Source organism: Haliaeetus albicilla, chromosome 22 (genome assembly GCF_947461875.1).
Source record: "Haliaeetus albicilla chromosome 22, bHalAlb1.1, whole genome shotgun sequence".
Lineage (NCBI taxonomy): Eukaryota > Metazoa > Chordata > Aves > Accipitriformes > Accipitridae > Haliaeetus > Haliaeetus albicilla.
The window spans coordinates 15679844-15696519 of NC_091504.1; the positions used below are offsets into that span (position 1 = coordinate 15679844).

Consider the following 16676-nt stretch of genomic DNA (forward strand, 5'->3'; position numbering starts at 1 on the left):
GCACCTGCTCCCTTAGTCCTAAACATATTTTATATGCCTGTCTTCCTGAATAACTCTGCTGTTATAGTGCAGAGGATGGTCTGTTTTCAGGATGTCTTTTATTGTTGCTTTACTGATCCTCCTTCTCTGCTGTACTGCGGCTCTGCCTTCTGGAATACACTCAAATAAAGGAACAGAAATAGCTCCTGAAAAGAAATGTCACATAAGCCATAGGAAGAAAAAAGGTTGATATTGTAAAGCGGATACCTAGTTCTCTGGGCCTAGAGTTGAATTAACTATATTTCAAACACTCTTATATCTGGAAATATAAGATTCTAAAGTCAGGAACCTAAGTTATAATTAGGTAATCAACTTAAGTAAATAATCTTCAGGAGCTTAATCTTCAGAAGTTCTAAGGATTTTGTTATCAGGATTCTTTTGTTAGTTTTACAGTTAGTACAGATGAGTACTCAGGACTTTTTTGGGGGAAAAGACTGGTTTTGATATCAATCACCATTGGGGGGTGTGTGTGTGTGTATATATACGTTGCTTGTAACAAAATGACAGGGCTTTGATCGGTATTTTCAGTCAGTAGCAGTCTGCCTGGGGTTGGGCAATTATAGTTCTGTGGATTTGATGGCCTGGCACACACATATAAGTTGATCTTTTTTCATTGTGGGGAAGGACTTTGTCTAGTCTAAATCTTGGTTTAGAAAATAGCAATTAACTATGATATGCCAAACTGACTACTTGTAACTTCCAGTAAATTCATCAGGTTCATATTTCAAGTAGGATAAGTACAGGAGTACTGCAATCCTTGTGATTAAGATGCGTTGTGCATCTGGAGAAATACTGTGTAATTTCATTTGCATAGTCAGATAAAGTACGCAGTGGGTTTGAATGGATTAGCTTCTCCGAAACAATCACTGTTCTGTGTATGTGTGTAAATATTACAAATAAATCAATATGGGGTACTAATCTAGCTGTTAAACTGAAATTTTGAGATGCTGTTTATTGTTTTCACCAGTCAGACCTAAACCCCATAAGCTTTAAACCTTTAAATCCTTAAGGTCCAAACTGGGAAGCCTTGCTGAGCCATAGTTACCAGTCAGAATTTCTGCAGGATCAGGCTCCTAACGAGGGCATTCAAATTTCAAAGCATTTTGTAGAATCCTGGTTTCCTGGAGTACCTGAGGTGGCTGCGAGATTGCAACTGGTCGTGTCCCTGTAGTCTGTAGGTGTTGCAGCCTCATACGTTCATCACTATAACTTTTTCATCCCTACGTTATGATTTTTCCTTAGAGCAAAACCCCCTTAGTCTGTCAATAGCGACTGCAGAAGGAGGAGAGCACTGTGAGTTTTGAAGGTTTTGTTGGCACCATTTGGGGCCTGACTGCTTTCCCATTGCTCCTCGTTGCCATTATTGTTAGAAAACAGAGCACAACTCAACTCAGGGCTCCAAAGCATTAGCCTGTAATGAAAGTAGCCCCAAAACATTATTTGAATTTGCTTTGCTAGGGGAGAGAGAGAGAGGAGCAATGCCGACAGATCCAGCAGCGCTAGCAGCTAACTTTGGAATAGTCCCCACTGGTGGAGAGGGAGCATTTTCCATGCCCGTATTTGCCAAAACTATTTGCTTGACTTTGAAACCTTCCCACATGCCTCAACACAGATGGGTAAAAGGATTGTTTTTCCTTTTTGAGTCACAGTGTTTGTGGACTGCCGTTCCTGCCAAAGAATTCCTCTGAAACTTCTAGAAAGGCCGTGTCACCCTCCGTAACAGATCTTTTCTGGCTGTGCTTCTTGCAGGAGCACATGTGGAGTTATAAGGTGTTTTCTCCCACGTTAGTGGGCAGCGATTTCTAAGGACCGCAGCATTAAACTGGCCTACCTTGCAGCATGCTCCTGTAGGCTGTGTCCGCGATAGCGTAGATGTGAGGCGGCATCTCGTGCCTCTTCTTTCCCTTGTACATGTCGATAATCTTCTCTGAATAAATGGGCAGCTGTTTGTATGGATTTATTACAACGCAGAAGAGACCTGAATAAGTCTGCAAGGAAATTCAAATAAAAACTGGAATTAATATCATGTGCCATGCCTAGTCTGGGAAACACAGGCATCAGCTGCATTGAACTAACAGGATTTTAGCAAATAACACTCTTGTATTCTGCCTAGTGTAACAAATGAAGCGGCATTTTCTGAATGTATGTGTATGGGTGGTTTCCAAGTGCACAAATAATTATTTCTAAAAAGCAAACCGCTAGCAAGTATGTGAATTTAGTAATCTGTAGAAATACCATGATCTGATGTTAGAGCTTCTTGACTTCAGTTATTTTCAGTACATAGTGAATCACCCTTATCTGTGGTGATGTAACTACTGTAATAATACATAATATTTCTTTATACATGTATTTTCCTACCAGGGTATTTGCTTAGGTAGGGTTCACATTTTGTAAACTGAAATCCTAGGGAAGAAGCTTGGATTGATGTTGGAAGAAGGTTTTTTTTTTAAAAAAGATTATATGAACACCATATAACAATGATGATTAATGAAAGTCCTTGAAAAAAATTACTCAAGTTCCAAATAGATGTCTTAATGGAATAGTCATGCCTTTACTACATGATTATTTCTGTAAGAAATTTAAGGAAAAATGTGGTTTCTGTTTACAGCTTAATGAAGGTAGTAATATAAAAATACATACATAAACCAACAGGAATGGTGGCTACCAGCTGATAACTGTTCATCCAGGTTTTGTTAGTTGGTTGTTGGGGTTTTTTGTTGGTTTTTTTTTTAGTTTTCCCTTATTTTGGAATGCTCCAGCTATTGAACTAGAGCAGAAATAATAGCATATGATAATAGATGGTGAGCCATATTTCATAAACAATTACTAAGAGTAAGCAATTTGCAAGGGTTTTTCATTAAAAATAAAAATTTTAAAACCCCAAAATAAAAAATTACAAAGTTATGAGATTATAGTTGCAGGAGTATTGTGATCTTTAAGCTGCCCTATGGCTGTTAGTTTTCAAACCATGCCAGTTAAAAAAACTGAAATAATGAAATTATGCTCTTTCTGACTTAGGCATAAGTGGGTTTGGATTTTTTTTTAATTTTTTTTTTTTTAATTGCCATGCTGTGTGAATGAGTGCTTTGTGGTGTGCAGCTGCTGCCGTGCCTTAATCTCAGGGCTGCGTCCGAGGATGGCTCAAGCTGCCTCGGTTCCCCCGTAGGAAGCACTGCAGCGCAGGACTGCAAAATGGCATCTGGGAAGCTTGGCTCTGGGCACAGGGATTTCCCTTTCCTGACCATAATAGGAAATGGCACAACACAGCCTCGGCACAGCCTGAACACTTTATATGGTATTCAGCAAACACGGCGAGAGCATCCATCAGCCTCCAGCAGCGAGGAAGGAGCAGGTTGGGTGCTCCACGCTGGGCAGGAGAACTTCTGGGGTGCTGCGGGTGGTGATCAGGGCCTCTCCTACTGTTTCAGGTTGTGACTGCGTCACCACAGTCTCAGGTCACACAACAAGAAAATTAAGCTCAAGATCCTTGCCAGCTCTCAATATCCCCAAGCTAAAACTCTTGAGGTGGAAGGTAGATAATTACTGTGCCGGATTTTCATTGAAGCTGGAGTTCAGATTGAAACTCTGTGCTAATCGTGTCAAAATGAACTTTAGTGCTGTGGGGACAATACACTTGAAAAGTGACAGTTTTTATTCTAGAATGACCACCAAGGCCCTTGAGGAAAGGACAGTAAGGTCTTTTTTTCAGTAGAAATAGTTTTACTGCATGCACTCAACTAATCGTTCCCAACCAAGTAAAATAATAGGAAAGAAAATTTCCAATGCAGGAAATTATTTAGGCCTCCCTTCCCTGAGATTTCTAGGCATTTTCCTGACTTGCCATATGCAGGGCTATTTGCACACCCAGGCATACAGTAAGATACCTTTGAAGAGCTAACTCTGAGGCACAAGTAGCAGGTTATTAAGGCAGGGCAAAAGCCTGAGCTGATGACGTTCAGGAATCCCCATTTCTAACTGGACTGTGACTGATATCATCTCTCATGTTGGGAAAGCTGACCAAGACCTCTTGGTTTCACTGATTGTAGTTCTAGGTATCTGCTTTGCAAGGATTTGGGGAAACCGGATTAATACGTGTGATGTTTTGAAGGTAAGCAAGCCAGTTGGCTAAGCATGTGATTGGAAGTGGGTGGTTTGAAGTTTCTGTGCCTTAAATCATTCTCCCTGGGGCACAGTCTATCCAGAGAGGGGGACCCCAGCTGTATCTCTCCCTAGACGGTTTGGAGGCAGGACATGATTTGAAGCATCTTAAGGATAGCGTCCATAGGAGACCTCAGCTTGTGTATCCCTTGGACAGCCGCCGCTGAAGGATATTTAAGAGCGACTGGCACAAATACACACATCTACCTTGTAAATGACTAGGTGTGGGCAGAAGAATCCCACCTCTGGTTCCAGTATGCATATATAGTTATCTGTATTTAAGAAAGCATTTTGCACTGTTAGGCAAAGACTGAATTGGTAGTGCCTATGAATACAGGTACAAGAAACTTGATTCTACTCGCAAATCCACTGAAGGTGTGTTGCTATTTTACTGATATTTATATAATAATTTTTGGTTTAATTTGCGTGTGGACAAGGCAGATTCTGTTTGTTCTGAGCAATGTGAAACATGAGTTAGTGGCAACACATTTCTTGCCCTTCTTTCTTAATTACCTGTGATGAAGGAAAAGGCCAGGGTCTTTTTCCAGTGTACAGTCATTCTGTTAATTTCTGCACTGAATCTTTTTATTTAATAACATTTAATATAAATGCAAGGGACAGACTATTTGTGGTTTTGTTTGGGTTTTTTTTCTAAGTTGACTTTTATCTTTAGCAGAGTTGGGAATCCCCATTTGCATCAGTGATGCTCTAAAGGGCAAGATATTAAGGTCATGTGTTCTTTGTATGTGTGGGACTCCAAGGGAGGCAATATAGGCATTGCATGGCAAAGCCAGGAGATGGCTGTTTACAGTTGGTTTTGCAAGTGGATGAGACTCAAATTCTGTTTAGATGCCCCCTATTTTTTTTAGAAGGTATGACAGTATCAGCACTGTGTAAGGCTGGACAGTTTTAAGCAGGTTTTAGTTACTGAAAATACTAATAACTTGTTGCAATGCAAGTCAAAATAATTTCTTTATAACTATTAATTTACCACCATCTTAAAATCTAGTCTCTTGAGAAAGAAAACTTAATTTCAGATACACTTCCATTTTTGTCTCCATGAAAAATTCTTTGGTTTCTAATTGCATTATCTGCTTTTGGAAATTAATTTCCTCTTCCTGTAGACAGTGAAAGTTCCACAAAAAATCCACAAAGTAAATATATTGGATATCCTGCAACATCTATGCAGAGTGTTGCTGAGAACAACAACAAAGAAATAAACACCACACATTTTATCCCACTATTCTTCTACTGATTCTTTTTAGATCTTGCAACAATATAGAACACTTTCAGAAAAATTCTATTTTAGTAATTAATGCTGCGTGTTCTGATATAATAGCACATAGGTCCATATGCTCACCTGCAAACTTTTAAAATCGAATAAACTCAAATACTGAAAAGATGGAAAGTCTAGCTTCTTTCAGAAATCTTGGTGATGTGCATTTTAGTACATTCCTGAAGGAAAGATCTTGAGGTTAGCTCTTTGAAGTTATGCATAACAATTAAATAGTTCCTTTGTTGTACTATATATAACTGTCTTATTTTCTGCTTCATTTCCTACTTTCCAATTTAGCATTCCTCATATTATTAATGAGAACTCTACTCCTGCTTCTAAAACCTTGTTACTTAAGCTCTTCACTTTCTTTCACTCATGAGTGGTCTGTCATCTGTGCTGGTTTTGGCTGGGATAGAGTTAATTTTCTTCATAGTAGCTAGTATGGGGCTATGTTTTGGATTTGTGCTGAAAACAGTGTTGGTAACACAGGGATGCTTTAGTTACTGCTGAGCAGGGCTCACACAGAGCCAAGGCCTTTTCTGCTCCTCACCCCACCCCACCCCACCAGTGAGGAGACTGGGGGGCACGAGAAGTTGGAGGGGACACAGCTGGGACAGCTGACCCCAACCGACCCAAGGGATATTCCAGACCGTGTGACGTCATGCTCAGTATATATAGCTGGGGGAAGAAAAAGGAATGGAGGACGTTTGGAGTGATGGTGTTTGTCTTCCCAAGTAAGCGTTAGGTGTGATGGAGCCCGGCTTTCCTGGAGATGGCTGAACACCTGCCTGCCCATGGGAAGTGGGGAATGAATTCCTTGGTTTGCTTTGGTTGTGTGCATGGCTTTTGCTTTGCTTGTTAAGATGTCTTTATCTCAATGAGTACTCTCACTTGAATTCCAGTGGGTTTATTCATTTACTCAAACATAAGGTTTTACTTGAGCACCCACCAAACCAGAACTTGTCAGCTGCATTTCCATGGGAGTTTTGCCTGAGAAATGGCTGCATGATTTGGCTTTTCCCTATGTTCTTTTTGCAAGTTACTGGAAACTTGTTCAGGTTTGCACTGAAGTAATTTAGAAGTCCCTATTGATTTTTTTTTTTAAATTTTTTTTTCCAAACAGCAGGACTGAGGTGTTGTTCAGCTATCAGAGTTCTTTCCAAGCCAACAATATCCTTTCAGAATTAGTAAGTTTGGGGAAGAAACCTTCATGGGTTTTAATTTAGTTAAGTAAAGAATCAATTATTAAAGAAGCAGGAGGGTCATGGGGAATAAAGTGAACTAAATACGTTTTTGGTTTAGGATGCTATAACTGGCGGGTTAGTAATTGCACAGCAGTGTTACACGCAAGGACTGTATCCCTGACAGTGGGATACACCTTGTTTGTGATGGGACATGGTTAGCATGTAATAGCAAATGCCATGTGCATGTTTGATTCTACTTACATAAATTAAACCTGAGAAGTATCTCTCCCTTAGATTGTGCAGCACTGAAGCTTCATTGAGGCAAGTCAGCTCTGCCATGTCCTCCACTTTGGAGAACTTTGGAGGGTTCATCTTCTGGATGTCATCCTTGCTCAGTGTCACTTTCTTTCCATTTTCTGCCAGTTCAACTGTCACCTCATCCCCTTTCTCTTCCTTGATACTTGCTGCTTCAAATCCATGTTTCTCTGATGGAATCCAAACCAGTCTTTTTGCTGACCAGTCAGCCTGGGCAAGTGGGTTGTTAATGAAGTTTTTGTCCACAAAGAGGAATTTCTCGTCATCGCTGAGAGCTTTTTGAGCCATTTTGACTCAGTAGACACCTGTTGAGGAAGCAAAATATTCTGCTTTGAAGGGAGGCAAATGTGGACATCTTCCAGGCAAAACACATTTGTCAAATCTGCCATGTGGTAGATCCAAAGCACTATAGGTCCTGTGTCATATCTCATATTTCTATGCAGATACTTTTGGGTGCCAGCTTAGATACCTTAGAGTATCTGTGTTTGGATTCCCATTCTTTTGTTGTTGTGTCTGAAATCGCCTAAATCAAAAGCTTCATGGAACTAAACCAAATGAGGACACCTGTGCTTATTACTTTATGTTACTGAAGATCAGAGAGAAAAGTAAGGCATAACTAATGTCTGTGCAATGACACTGGCAGGGCTGCACCAAGCCTACCGGCTGAAGAGCTTTCTGCAGCCTCATCTCTTGCCCATCACAAAGTTAACTGAATTCAGATACATACAAAATCTCTCATCATCCAAATACTCTTGGGCACATACTGAAATACCGGTGCAATAATAAAATAACTAGTAGAACAGTTCCCAAGCTATGGTCCAGAAAGGACAGAAACGAACTTTTCTTGCAAAAGACTTTTTCCAATCATTCTAATACCATTTCATTTGAAGAAGAATAAGATTAAGAACAAGCCAAAAGAAAAAATAGGAAAAAGAATTGTTATCAGTACTGCTGGTAAAAGAGAAGTAATTTAGAGTTATCCCCTTTCCATGGTTCAGACAGTAGGAGGTGATCATTTATGAAGGGTAAGTATCTACCACATGAGAGAGAGAAGAAATAAAACAAGCCTGGAAATTGCATCAGCTATTACATACTCTGAGCCATGATGCTCAAACTGGAAGGATGATGCATCTCTGTCGTGCAGTTGTAAATGGATAAAACAGCACCGTGCAGTTGGACTTGGATGAAGCAGCCAGAAGTATCTGCTCCGTAGGTGAGAGCAATGGGAGGGGTTTGGCTGCTTTGCACTGCCTGTGAGAGGGAGGCGGCAGCTTCTTCCCTCTCCGGCCATTGCAAGTTAGGATGTAGCTGCAAGATCTGTGCCGATAATGCTGGAGCTTTCATAAGCATTCTGCCCTGTCCTGTGGAGGGGGACAGCTCTAAATGAGGAAAGGTGTAAACGGAGGACTTCTTGTGGTTTGCTACAGGGCAGGACAAGAGTGGTGCTGATCAGGAAACCTGCCATGCAGTGGAGCAAAGAGTGGAGCTGGGGACGAGCTACGGTGGGGAGCAGGGAAGAGTGTGTGCCCAAGAAAAACATCTCTATGAGACAGAGGCTGTTTCATTTCCTTATTGAGAACGAATTTCATATTTGCAGCATTCAAACAAACATGAATCTTGAGGGAGCTTGGAGAACTGACTGTTAAAGATGTCAGCAATCGACCCATAAGCAGAATGATATTTGTAAAGACCAAGCTCTGTGGTATGTAGCCAAATGGACACCCTGTGCTCTGGGAGTATCAGAGATTGGTTTCCAAGTATTTGTCCCTGAAGCCTTCCCACAGATTAATGTTTTTTTGCAAGGCCAGATTGTGTGAGGGGTCTGAGACAGAAGCATGGATCATGCAGAAGGTGACATAAAGCTTAAAAACAAAACTAGGATTTTAGAGGTGCCTAAGAGGGTTAGATGATCCCACTGAAATTCAGTGGAAATTAGATGCCCCAGTTCCTTAAACTCCCTTGACAATTCTCTCGTCTAAAAAAAAAAGAACAGCTTTCCTCTAAAGGTACTGGTTCTAGAGCCACCAGCCTTGCCTGGAAATCCCCAACAGGAAAATTCACCCAGGTCATCCATGCACATGCAATGCGCGTGGTGGTGCGGGTGAACGGGAGGGACACCCTGGCAGCTTGGATCTGTGCATTGCCACCGGCTTGTGCACAGTGTTCCCCGCTGTCGAGTCTCTGGAAGGGAGCTCTGTAGGATGTGGCCCTTTGCTTGCTCCCAGGGGATTCTTGGAAGAGAGCTGCGAGAGGAAACTATTTGACCTCTGTGCGGATTAAGGCAGAAAATGTTCCCTCCTTGCCAAGAGGGCTGGTAGAGGCACACAGTTCCAATAATGGAGATGGTATTCTCTCCAGCTGAGCTTTCCAGCTGGCGCCCACAGGGTGAAGCCTGCCGGACAGAGGAACGAAGGGAGCGCTGCCCCATCCCCAGGGCTGCGGCTCCAGGAGCGTGGGGCTGGGGCAGCAGCAGGAGCCTGCTGTGGCCTCTCTCCTCCCACTGCGGCAGCAATGGCCAAGGTCCGTTCTCTGCCCCGCCGTCGCAGCAGCATGGGAGGAACCGCAGCGGCAACGGAGTGGGAGGATTTCAGCCCATCCTAGGCCCAGAAGACCGCTGTGTGGTCATCCTGAAGCATTAGAAAGGTTGTGTTGTGCTGCCCGTGACTAAGTGCCAAGTGACAGCACATTCAAATCAATAGGAATTTGGTATTGCTGTCAGAAATGCCAAAAATTGGACTGAACTGCGGAGCCGAGTTTCACAGAGTCAAATCCTGCTACTTTGAGGCTGCCCACAACCAATGATGGTGGGAATCAAACTGCTGAATCATCCTGACCATCTACCTCAAAAACCCGGTTGAAGACAAACCTGTTGGCCTGCTACAAAGCATGTCACGAGGGGGATGACCCAAAAGTTTTTTGCTGTTTTGTTGACCAAGGGAAAGTTCCTTTCCTTGTTACATGCTAAGTCAAAAAGATCTTTGACAGATTACAGCATGAAATGGAGAGCTGGTCTGTCTGTATCCTACTATGTTCTCCTACTTTTTCATGCATGTAAAACTTTCTGCACCTTGTTATTTAAATATAGTCTTTTTGAAAGTGAGATGAGGTTGGAAGGTATGAGAGGTGGCATGAACTGCAGAGCTTGGAAATACAGGTTTTTATGCCCTAGATCTAAGCACTATGTTTGACTAGTTTAAACATGGTAAGAATAGACCCCTTACAAGAAATAGGGAGTAGTCAGTCCGAGCTGGATCTTATCACAGCTCTGAAACACTATGAGGAGAAAACATGGATTTGTGTAAAAAGAACTTTTCATGATTGATCCTCTGGAAACTGAGGATAAAGTTTGAGTAGCAGCTGAGCACCACTGCAGTAAAAAATGAAATGCAGTTATGAAGTGTGGATTAATGAATATTAATAGTTTAACAGATTAATGAATATTAATTAATGCATATTAACAACAAAGGAAGGTTTCTGAATGGAAGGGGTAGAAGATGAGCTCCACAAACTCAACTAGATTTGTCATAGTGTGGTGCTGTGCACTGAACTAATGAACTGCTGAAGCTTTCTGATTAATAACTGGCAGTAAACCTTCTGGTCCCTCTCTGATCGAGACTGAACTGCACTGGTCCAGCATATGATTGATATTGGGGGGAATGGGCCAAGGGGAAAGATTCGTTACTGCCCATTGAGAACATTCCCTGAGAAGGCAAAATTTACCCCTTAGCCAGTTCCTGGGTTTCGTCTGTAGGGCTAGCTGAGAGAAACAGAGACCAATATCTTATCTGTGCGAGAGGTGGTAAGAGGTTCTCATCCTTTCCTTTAGGTGGATGATAGCCCAAATCATGTGCAAGAGTAAATACTTTTATACTCGGAGGTGAGCTATCCTGAGGAAGGGAGGAAGAAAAGGGAGGAAAAGCAATCACAAAAATACTACTGATATGAAGTTTCTTGCCTTAGAAATGTGCCAAATCACACCAAACTGGATCCATTATACTTGTCTAAACCCCAAATATGCACATAGACATGGGTACGCATACTTCCACAGCTTACTTTCTATTCTTCCTTCTGCTGTCCCACTGCAGATATATCTAGCTGACCTTCACTGCCTTTTCCCTTATCATGTCAGTGACAGAAGTTGAATACTGTCTTTACAATCAGTTTATCCTGAGTATATTATTCCAAGGACAAAGTATAAATATTTCCAGGAAGTGCACTTTAATGACAAGGTTATTGGCCAAGCAGAATTGCCTTCTGGGTCAGACCTTAGAGGGACTGCTTTTTTCCTAATGAGAAGATAAGGATACTTCTCCCTTCCTCTGCAGGATGTGCATGTCAGTATAAAAGCTTATCACAGCCGTACAGGGAATAATTATTAGAACAGAGGAATACATAACCAAGTATGTGAATTATTTTCAGAAACCAAGTCCTGCTCTCATAAGTGGTTTCTGAAGGAAGAGTGTAGCAGTAACCTGCTGCTTGACTCAAACTGTATTTCTTAGGCTACAGGAGTTCTTGACTATGTTCTTTCCAGGTTGCTTATCTTCTACTTTTCCAGTACTTAACTGAATTACCCAACTGAGCATTGCTTGAAAAAAAGAAAATCTAGGGGTGAATCGTAATCTTGTGATCTTCATTTGGGAACTGGTTCCCCAGCACAGTTAGCTTTGTCACGAGCACTGCTACCAATCCCTTCTGGCCTTTCACTTCTCCCCCCTGGTCACTGGGACCACCACTCAAATGCTTATTCTCATGGACATTTTCATGTGAACATGGAGGTATCAGCAGTACTAGTTTATGGATGCTCAATCATGGAAGAGGGAAAGTCTGTATTTTAAGAACATTTTCAGTAATTTCACAGGCTGGTTTTTTGTTTTGTTTTTTTAATGCATTCTCCATGTACTTTAATCAAATTGTCTTTAAGTGCCTTGGTCTCCTATCAGATCTTCTCATGTCTATTAATGCAAGTTACTATATAACTCTGATTAAACACTTGATAGCTCTTTTAATACTCCAAAGAAATTGGCCCAGGTTATTACCTATATTATAAACTGTAAAGATCAAAAAAGAAGGAAAGAATACTTGAATTGCATCATGTGGGGATAGATTCCCTTTTTCTGGAAAAGACCAGCTATTTCACATACCCCCAAATGTTATTCTGTTAAGTAAATCAGATTCTGCATGTTCATTAGAATGCATAAATAATCCATATTTTAACTGGACTTTGCACAAGTTGGAAAGCTATCTCTAGCTCTTGGCTTCTTCTAAAATTAACATACTTAAAAGAAAAGCCAATAGATTTGCAACTAATAAGTCTCATTGAATTATAAAGAGTCGGGATCCTCCGCATACATCTATGCGTGCTACCATATATGGCGATGTTCTTCTCAATACAAGCTGTTCCACAAAAATGTAATGATAAAAAATTCAAAACAAATACCTTTTAGGGACTAGCGTGTCAATTGCAAATGAGATAATAAAAATCATTGTTTACATCCAGGCGAATACAGCCAGAGGAGTATCATGTACTAAACTAAAGTGACTACTTGATTAAGTGCTTTCCTCTAGGGGAGTTCAGCGTTTTAGCCTCTGTGTGAGTGGCTTGAGGGAACTGTGAACTTCAGGAGTTCAGCAAGTCAGTCTGTCCAGAGAGTCTTATTGCAAGCTGCCTGTCAGGGCAAAGCTTTGAGTGAAGGAGAAGGTGGGCTTGTTTTTAAACAAGTGTATTTTAGAAAAGGTTTTACTGAGACATATGTGTTAGATAATACTAACAAACCTTCTGATTTCCCTTATATTTAAAGTATCTCGTATTGCTTCTTAATTATGCATGGACATATGCCTCCCATAGAGACCAACATTTTTATAGCTGTGCATGCACACATGCACACACACACATATATATGCGTGTGAGTGCAAGAAGCCAGTGAACTTCTGGGATGACACTGAAACTGCTTTCTATACTGCCATCTACTGTCGTCTTAATTTACTCACGGTATTTTGTTAAAAGTTTGTTGCTTTATTTCCCCTTATAAAAAAAAAGGCATGTCACATTCAAAATGACTTGAATTAGCGTAGTTAAGCAAAACTAATCTGATAATTCACTGAAACTTTATTCCCAGCATATTAAAAACATATGTATATGATGGTAAGGCATTTTTGTAAAAATGTTTCCACTTCTTCTTCTAATTTTTAAGCATTTGTCCTGTTTAAAGAACAACTAACTGACAAACTATTTTATTTGGTTATACTTTCTTTAAACAGCCTGGGAAGTGCACTAAGTTCCTTTATTAGGACTGAAAAAGTAGAAATACTTAAAGAAGATCAGCAGCTCAGGCTACCAGGTTTCTTCGTTACTGAATGCAGAGGTGATGGTTAATGGCAGTGGGTACCTGCCACCATCCGGCAGCGTGCAGCACCCTGCGGGCTGCGCTGCCGCGGGCTTGGAGCGCAACTCGTGCTCTGCAGTCAGCATCTTTAAGGCTCGATTCAGCAAGAGCAGTGTTAGAAGTGACTAAGGAACAGGCTAGAACATCTGTGCACGCTTTCAAACGTGCATGGTCTCTAATGCATTTTAAACAGAATTCGATCAGAAACACACAAATCAGGATAAGCCATTTGAGCTTGTACGATAGGTCTGTTCCCATTTCTAATTCGTATGCTATCTGCAGGTTAATTCACTGAACGTGTTTGCAAAGTAGCATAATAGTTAGCTTGCCAAACCGCTCCATCCCAAAGCGCAGCGAGCCCCCAGCCCCGTCCCCAGCATTGATCTCCGGCCCCTGTGGTACTTACAGGTGTCCAATTAGGGGAGCAGAGAGTGAATTGGGGAGTCGGGAACCTGTACAGCCACCAGCCGGGACAGTCCAAGTCCTCGCTGCCTTTGCAGCCTCCCTATATAGAGGAGGAGAATCTTGTCAATGGGGAGGGGCCCTGGAAACCACGTCCTGCTGGAAAATCCTCTTGCTACCTGGGTTAAAGAAGACAGACTGAGCCAAGGACCTCACTCCCAGCAGGGCCTAACCCTGGGCTGCTGCCCCTGCCCCGAGCCGATCTTTAGGGAAGTGGGCTGGTTCTGGCTTTTGGAAAGCTGTGGAAGGGGTGCCCCTAACTCACAAGTTCAGAGGTTTTGCTTTTTCCTAGGGTTTAACTGTTTGGCCAGGCAGATGGCCCTTTAACTCCTTCCTGCCTCGGCAGCATCCTCGCCCCTTGTGGCCCCCTGCCTAGAAGGACAAAGCCAGGTCACAGTCCCGCGTGGCACAGGAGGTTTCCCACCCACCGTCAGCGTGTTTTCTTGCAGCTAAGATAAGTCCCCGACTTCAGGGGTTGCTTGGGAGAGGAGGGTTATTCCTATCACAGCAGGGATGAGTGGGTGGAGGTTGCTCTGGATCTCCATGTGTTTGTGTGACATTTGGAGCCTGGTTTGAGCCTCCTTTGCCCCCGGAGAACAAGAGGGCTGTTTCCCACCTCCCCAGTGGGTTTGCCAAAGTTTCTCCTGTGATCTGCTGCACAGCTCAGCTCTTGAGAAAGGACCGTAAATACTTTTTCATATATAAGAAATACCTCCCTCTGCCCATAAAAGGAAGAAGAGAAGTGATAAATAGCTGAGGGGGAACAGTCCCTGGGATGCAGTGGAAAGAACAGGCGGCAGGCACCATGTGCTGGCGGGGAGAGGAGGACGGGGCACTGGGAGCCAGACCTGCAGGGGTTAGGGAGTGATCTGGTCCTCGTCAAACCTCGCTCATACCCCCAAACCTTCAGTCCCCAGCTGTCCCTCCTCCCTCCTCCATTAGTATCCGACAGCCTTGTGCAGCAAGACCTGTGGATGGAGACATCCCAAAAAGGGAAAGCTAGGATCCTCCAGGAATTCCCATCAACGTGCCAAATACAAAATACCGAAACAACCCCCTCTCAGCAACAGACTAAATATGGTGTATACCCAAAGGATCAGAGCACAGTCCTGGGTGAAATAATTTCTCTTGACGTTAACAGCTCTTTCTACTCTGGAAAATAAACCCTCCTGGGGAAGATGGATGAGGCTCATATTGGTCTCGGCATCCTAAAAAAATACCTACGAGGAGAGGCTGGGCTGAGAACCTCTGCTGTCACTCGGTCAAAGTACCAGCACTTGCAGGTGCGACAGACCTGTAGCCCCTTCTTCTAGCTCTGGCCGGTGGTGAACAAATTTGGGCAAAGAGGAGAGGGGGGCAGAGCATGGGGGTTTTTTCCCTGCGACATTTCAGAAGTATCCGGTACGGACTCACGTTCAGGCCTTAGCTGGAGACGACCAGCTTTGCCAACACAGTCGCATGGCCCCAGCAGTTGCAGCCTCTCCTTCCAGATGGAGGGTCAGCGTCCGCTGAGGTGCGGGGCTGCCGCGCAGCCGTGCAAAGCCCTCCCAGGACCCGAAAGGCAGCAGTGTCATATCAGACATGTGCACGTGTGACTGTGTTGGAGCAAAGCCAGGGGTAATGATCGCCAAGACGTAAATCCAAGAAATTTGCCCTTGTTAGCAGAAAGTTCCTCACAGGGTAGTTCACCCTATTTTTTTTTTTTTTTTTCCCAGTTTCTCAGTTGCAAACTTAGCTTTTAAATAGGAGTATAATGAATAGAAAATAATGAAATGCAAGGGGATCCTCTGAAAAGTATGATCATTTTAACATTCATCGAAGTTACCCTGAGGAGTTGCTTTTAAACCCATGCAGCTGTTTCATAAAACCAGACACATTTTAATAGTAGCTTAAAAAGGAATGGAAATTACTCTGGCTGGTCTGCAAACCACTGCATGTGCACATGCAGGCTTGCTGCCTGAATAGCGTGTTTAACAGAGGCAGTGGTGGAGGGTGATATATGATGTGACATTAAACGGAGCTGGAAAGTCCAAAAAGTATTACTGCTGGGACTGAGACAGTTGCACTCTCGAGCCATGTGGGGTAGGAACTGCTAAGTGCAAGCGTGGCTTCCAACCTTCACTTAAAAGTTAACATAAGAATATACCAATATAATAGCCTGGTTGGACTTTCCTAAATGTTGTGGTATTTTTTTTTTAAACCAAAGTTGCCTCACAATGAAAGCTGCCTTTGTGACAACAAAAAAAGCTTTATTCGATCTCCTCCCCCCTCCCTCTGCCATTTGTTTATTTGTTTTAATTACTTTTCTAGAAAAAAATAGTGTGGAGCAGCCTGCCCTTAAAATATCTCCTTGCTGAATTTGCACTGTAAATATTGTACTTGAAAACAAAAAAAAAGAGGACTTGAGAAGGAAAGAAACTTTCAGCTGCCTTACCACAGTGTAACCTGAATACAATGGAGGGAAAAAAAGAAAAGCACTGATGGTGATGTTTGTTAAACAATGTGTGTCAGATAAGCAATATTTTTGTTTAAAAAATGTTTTTACCTAACTTTACCAACCCTGTTTCTCTACACTGACATATGTAATTGGAACTGACAAGTGTACCCGTGGGTTACCACCTGTGTTGAGCTGTGCATTTGCAACAGGAGGGACAGTCTGTGTCCAAACTAGAACTATTAATCACGAGAGTAGTCTGACAAGGTTGAATAGTCACTAACAGCTTAATACTAAGCTTTGTGCTTAATGCTGGCTGCAGGTCAAGTGAAGTATGTGAAGCACACAGGTCAATTCTGAATCCGTTGGACACCAGCTGCTACTGAAAGGTTGTCTTTGCAAGTGTGAACAAATATTTCGGG

The 16676-nt window shown here is 42.4% G+C and overlaps 1 protein-coding gene across 3 annotated transcripts in view; it reads right to left on the reverse strand.

Moving 5' to 3' along the window:
• The window catches only part of MYH11 (myosin heavy chain 11), a 63579-nt gene extending 49679 nt beyond the window's left edge, over positions 1 to 13900 (reverse strand). For all 3 annotated transcript variants that reach the window (XM_069809999.1, XM_069809998.1, XM_069810000.1), the window contains exons 1-3: positions 13765 to 13900; positions 6919 to 7277; positions 1871 to 2027 (exon numbers count right to left, since the gene is read on the reverse strand). In XM_069809999.1, coding sequence (XP_069666100.1) covers positions 1871 to 2027; positions 6919 to 7260 — 499 coding nt within the window. In that variant the 5' untranslated portion in view covers positions 7261 to 7277; positions 13765 to 13900. The remainder of the gene's footprint in view (positions 1 to 1870; positions 2028 to 6918; positions 7278 to 13764) is intronic.
• Between the last annotated feature and the right edge of the window lie 2776 nt (positions 13901 to 16676).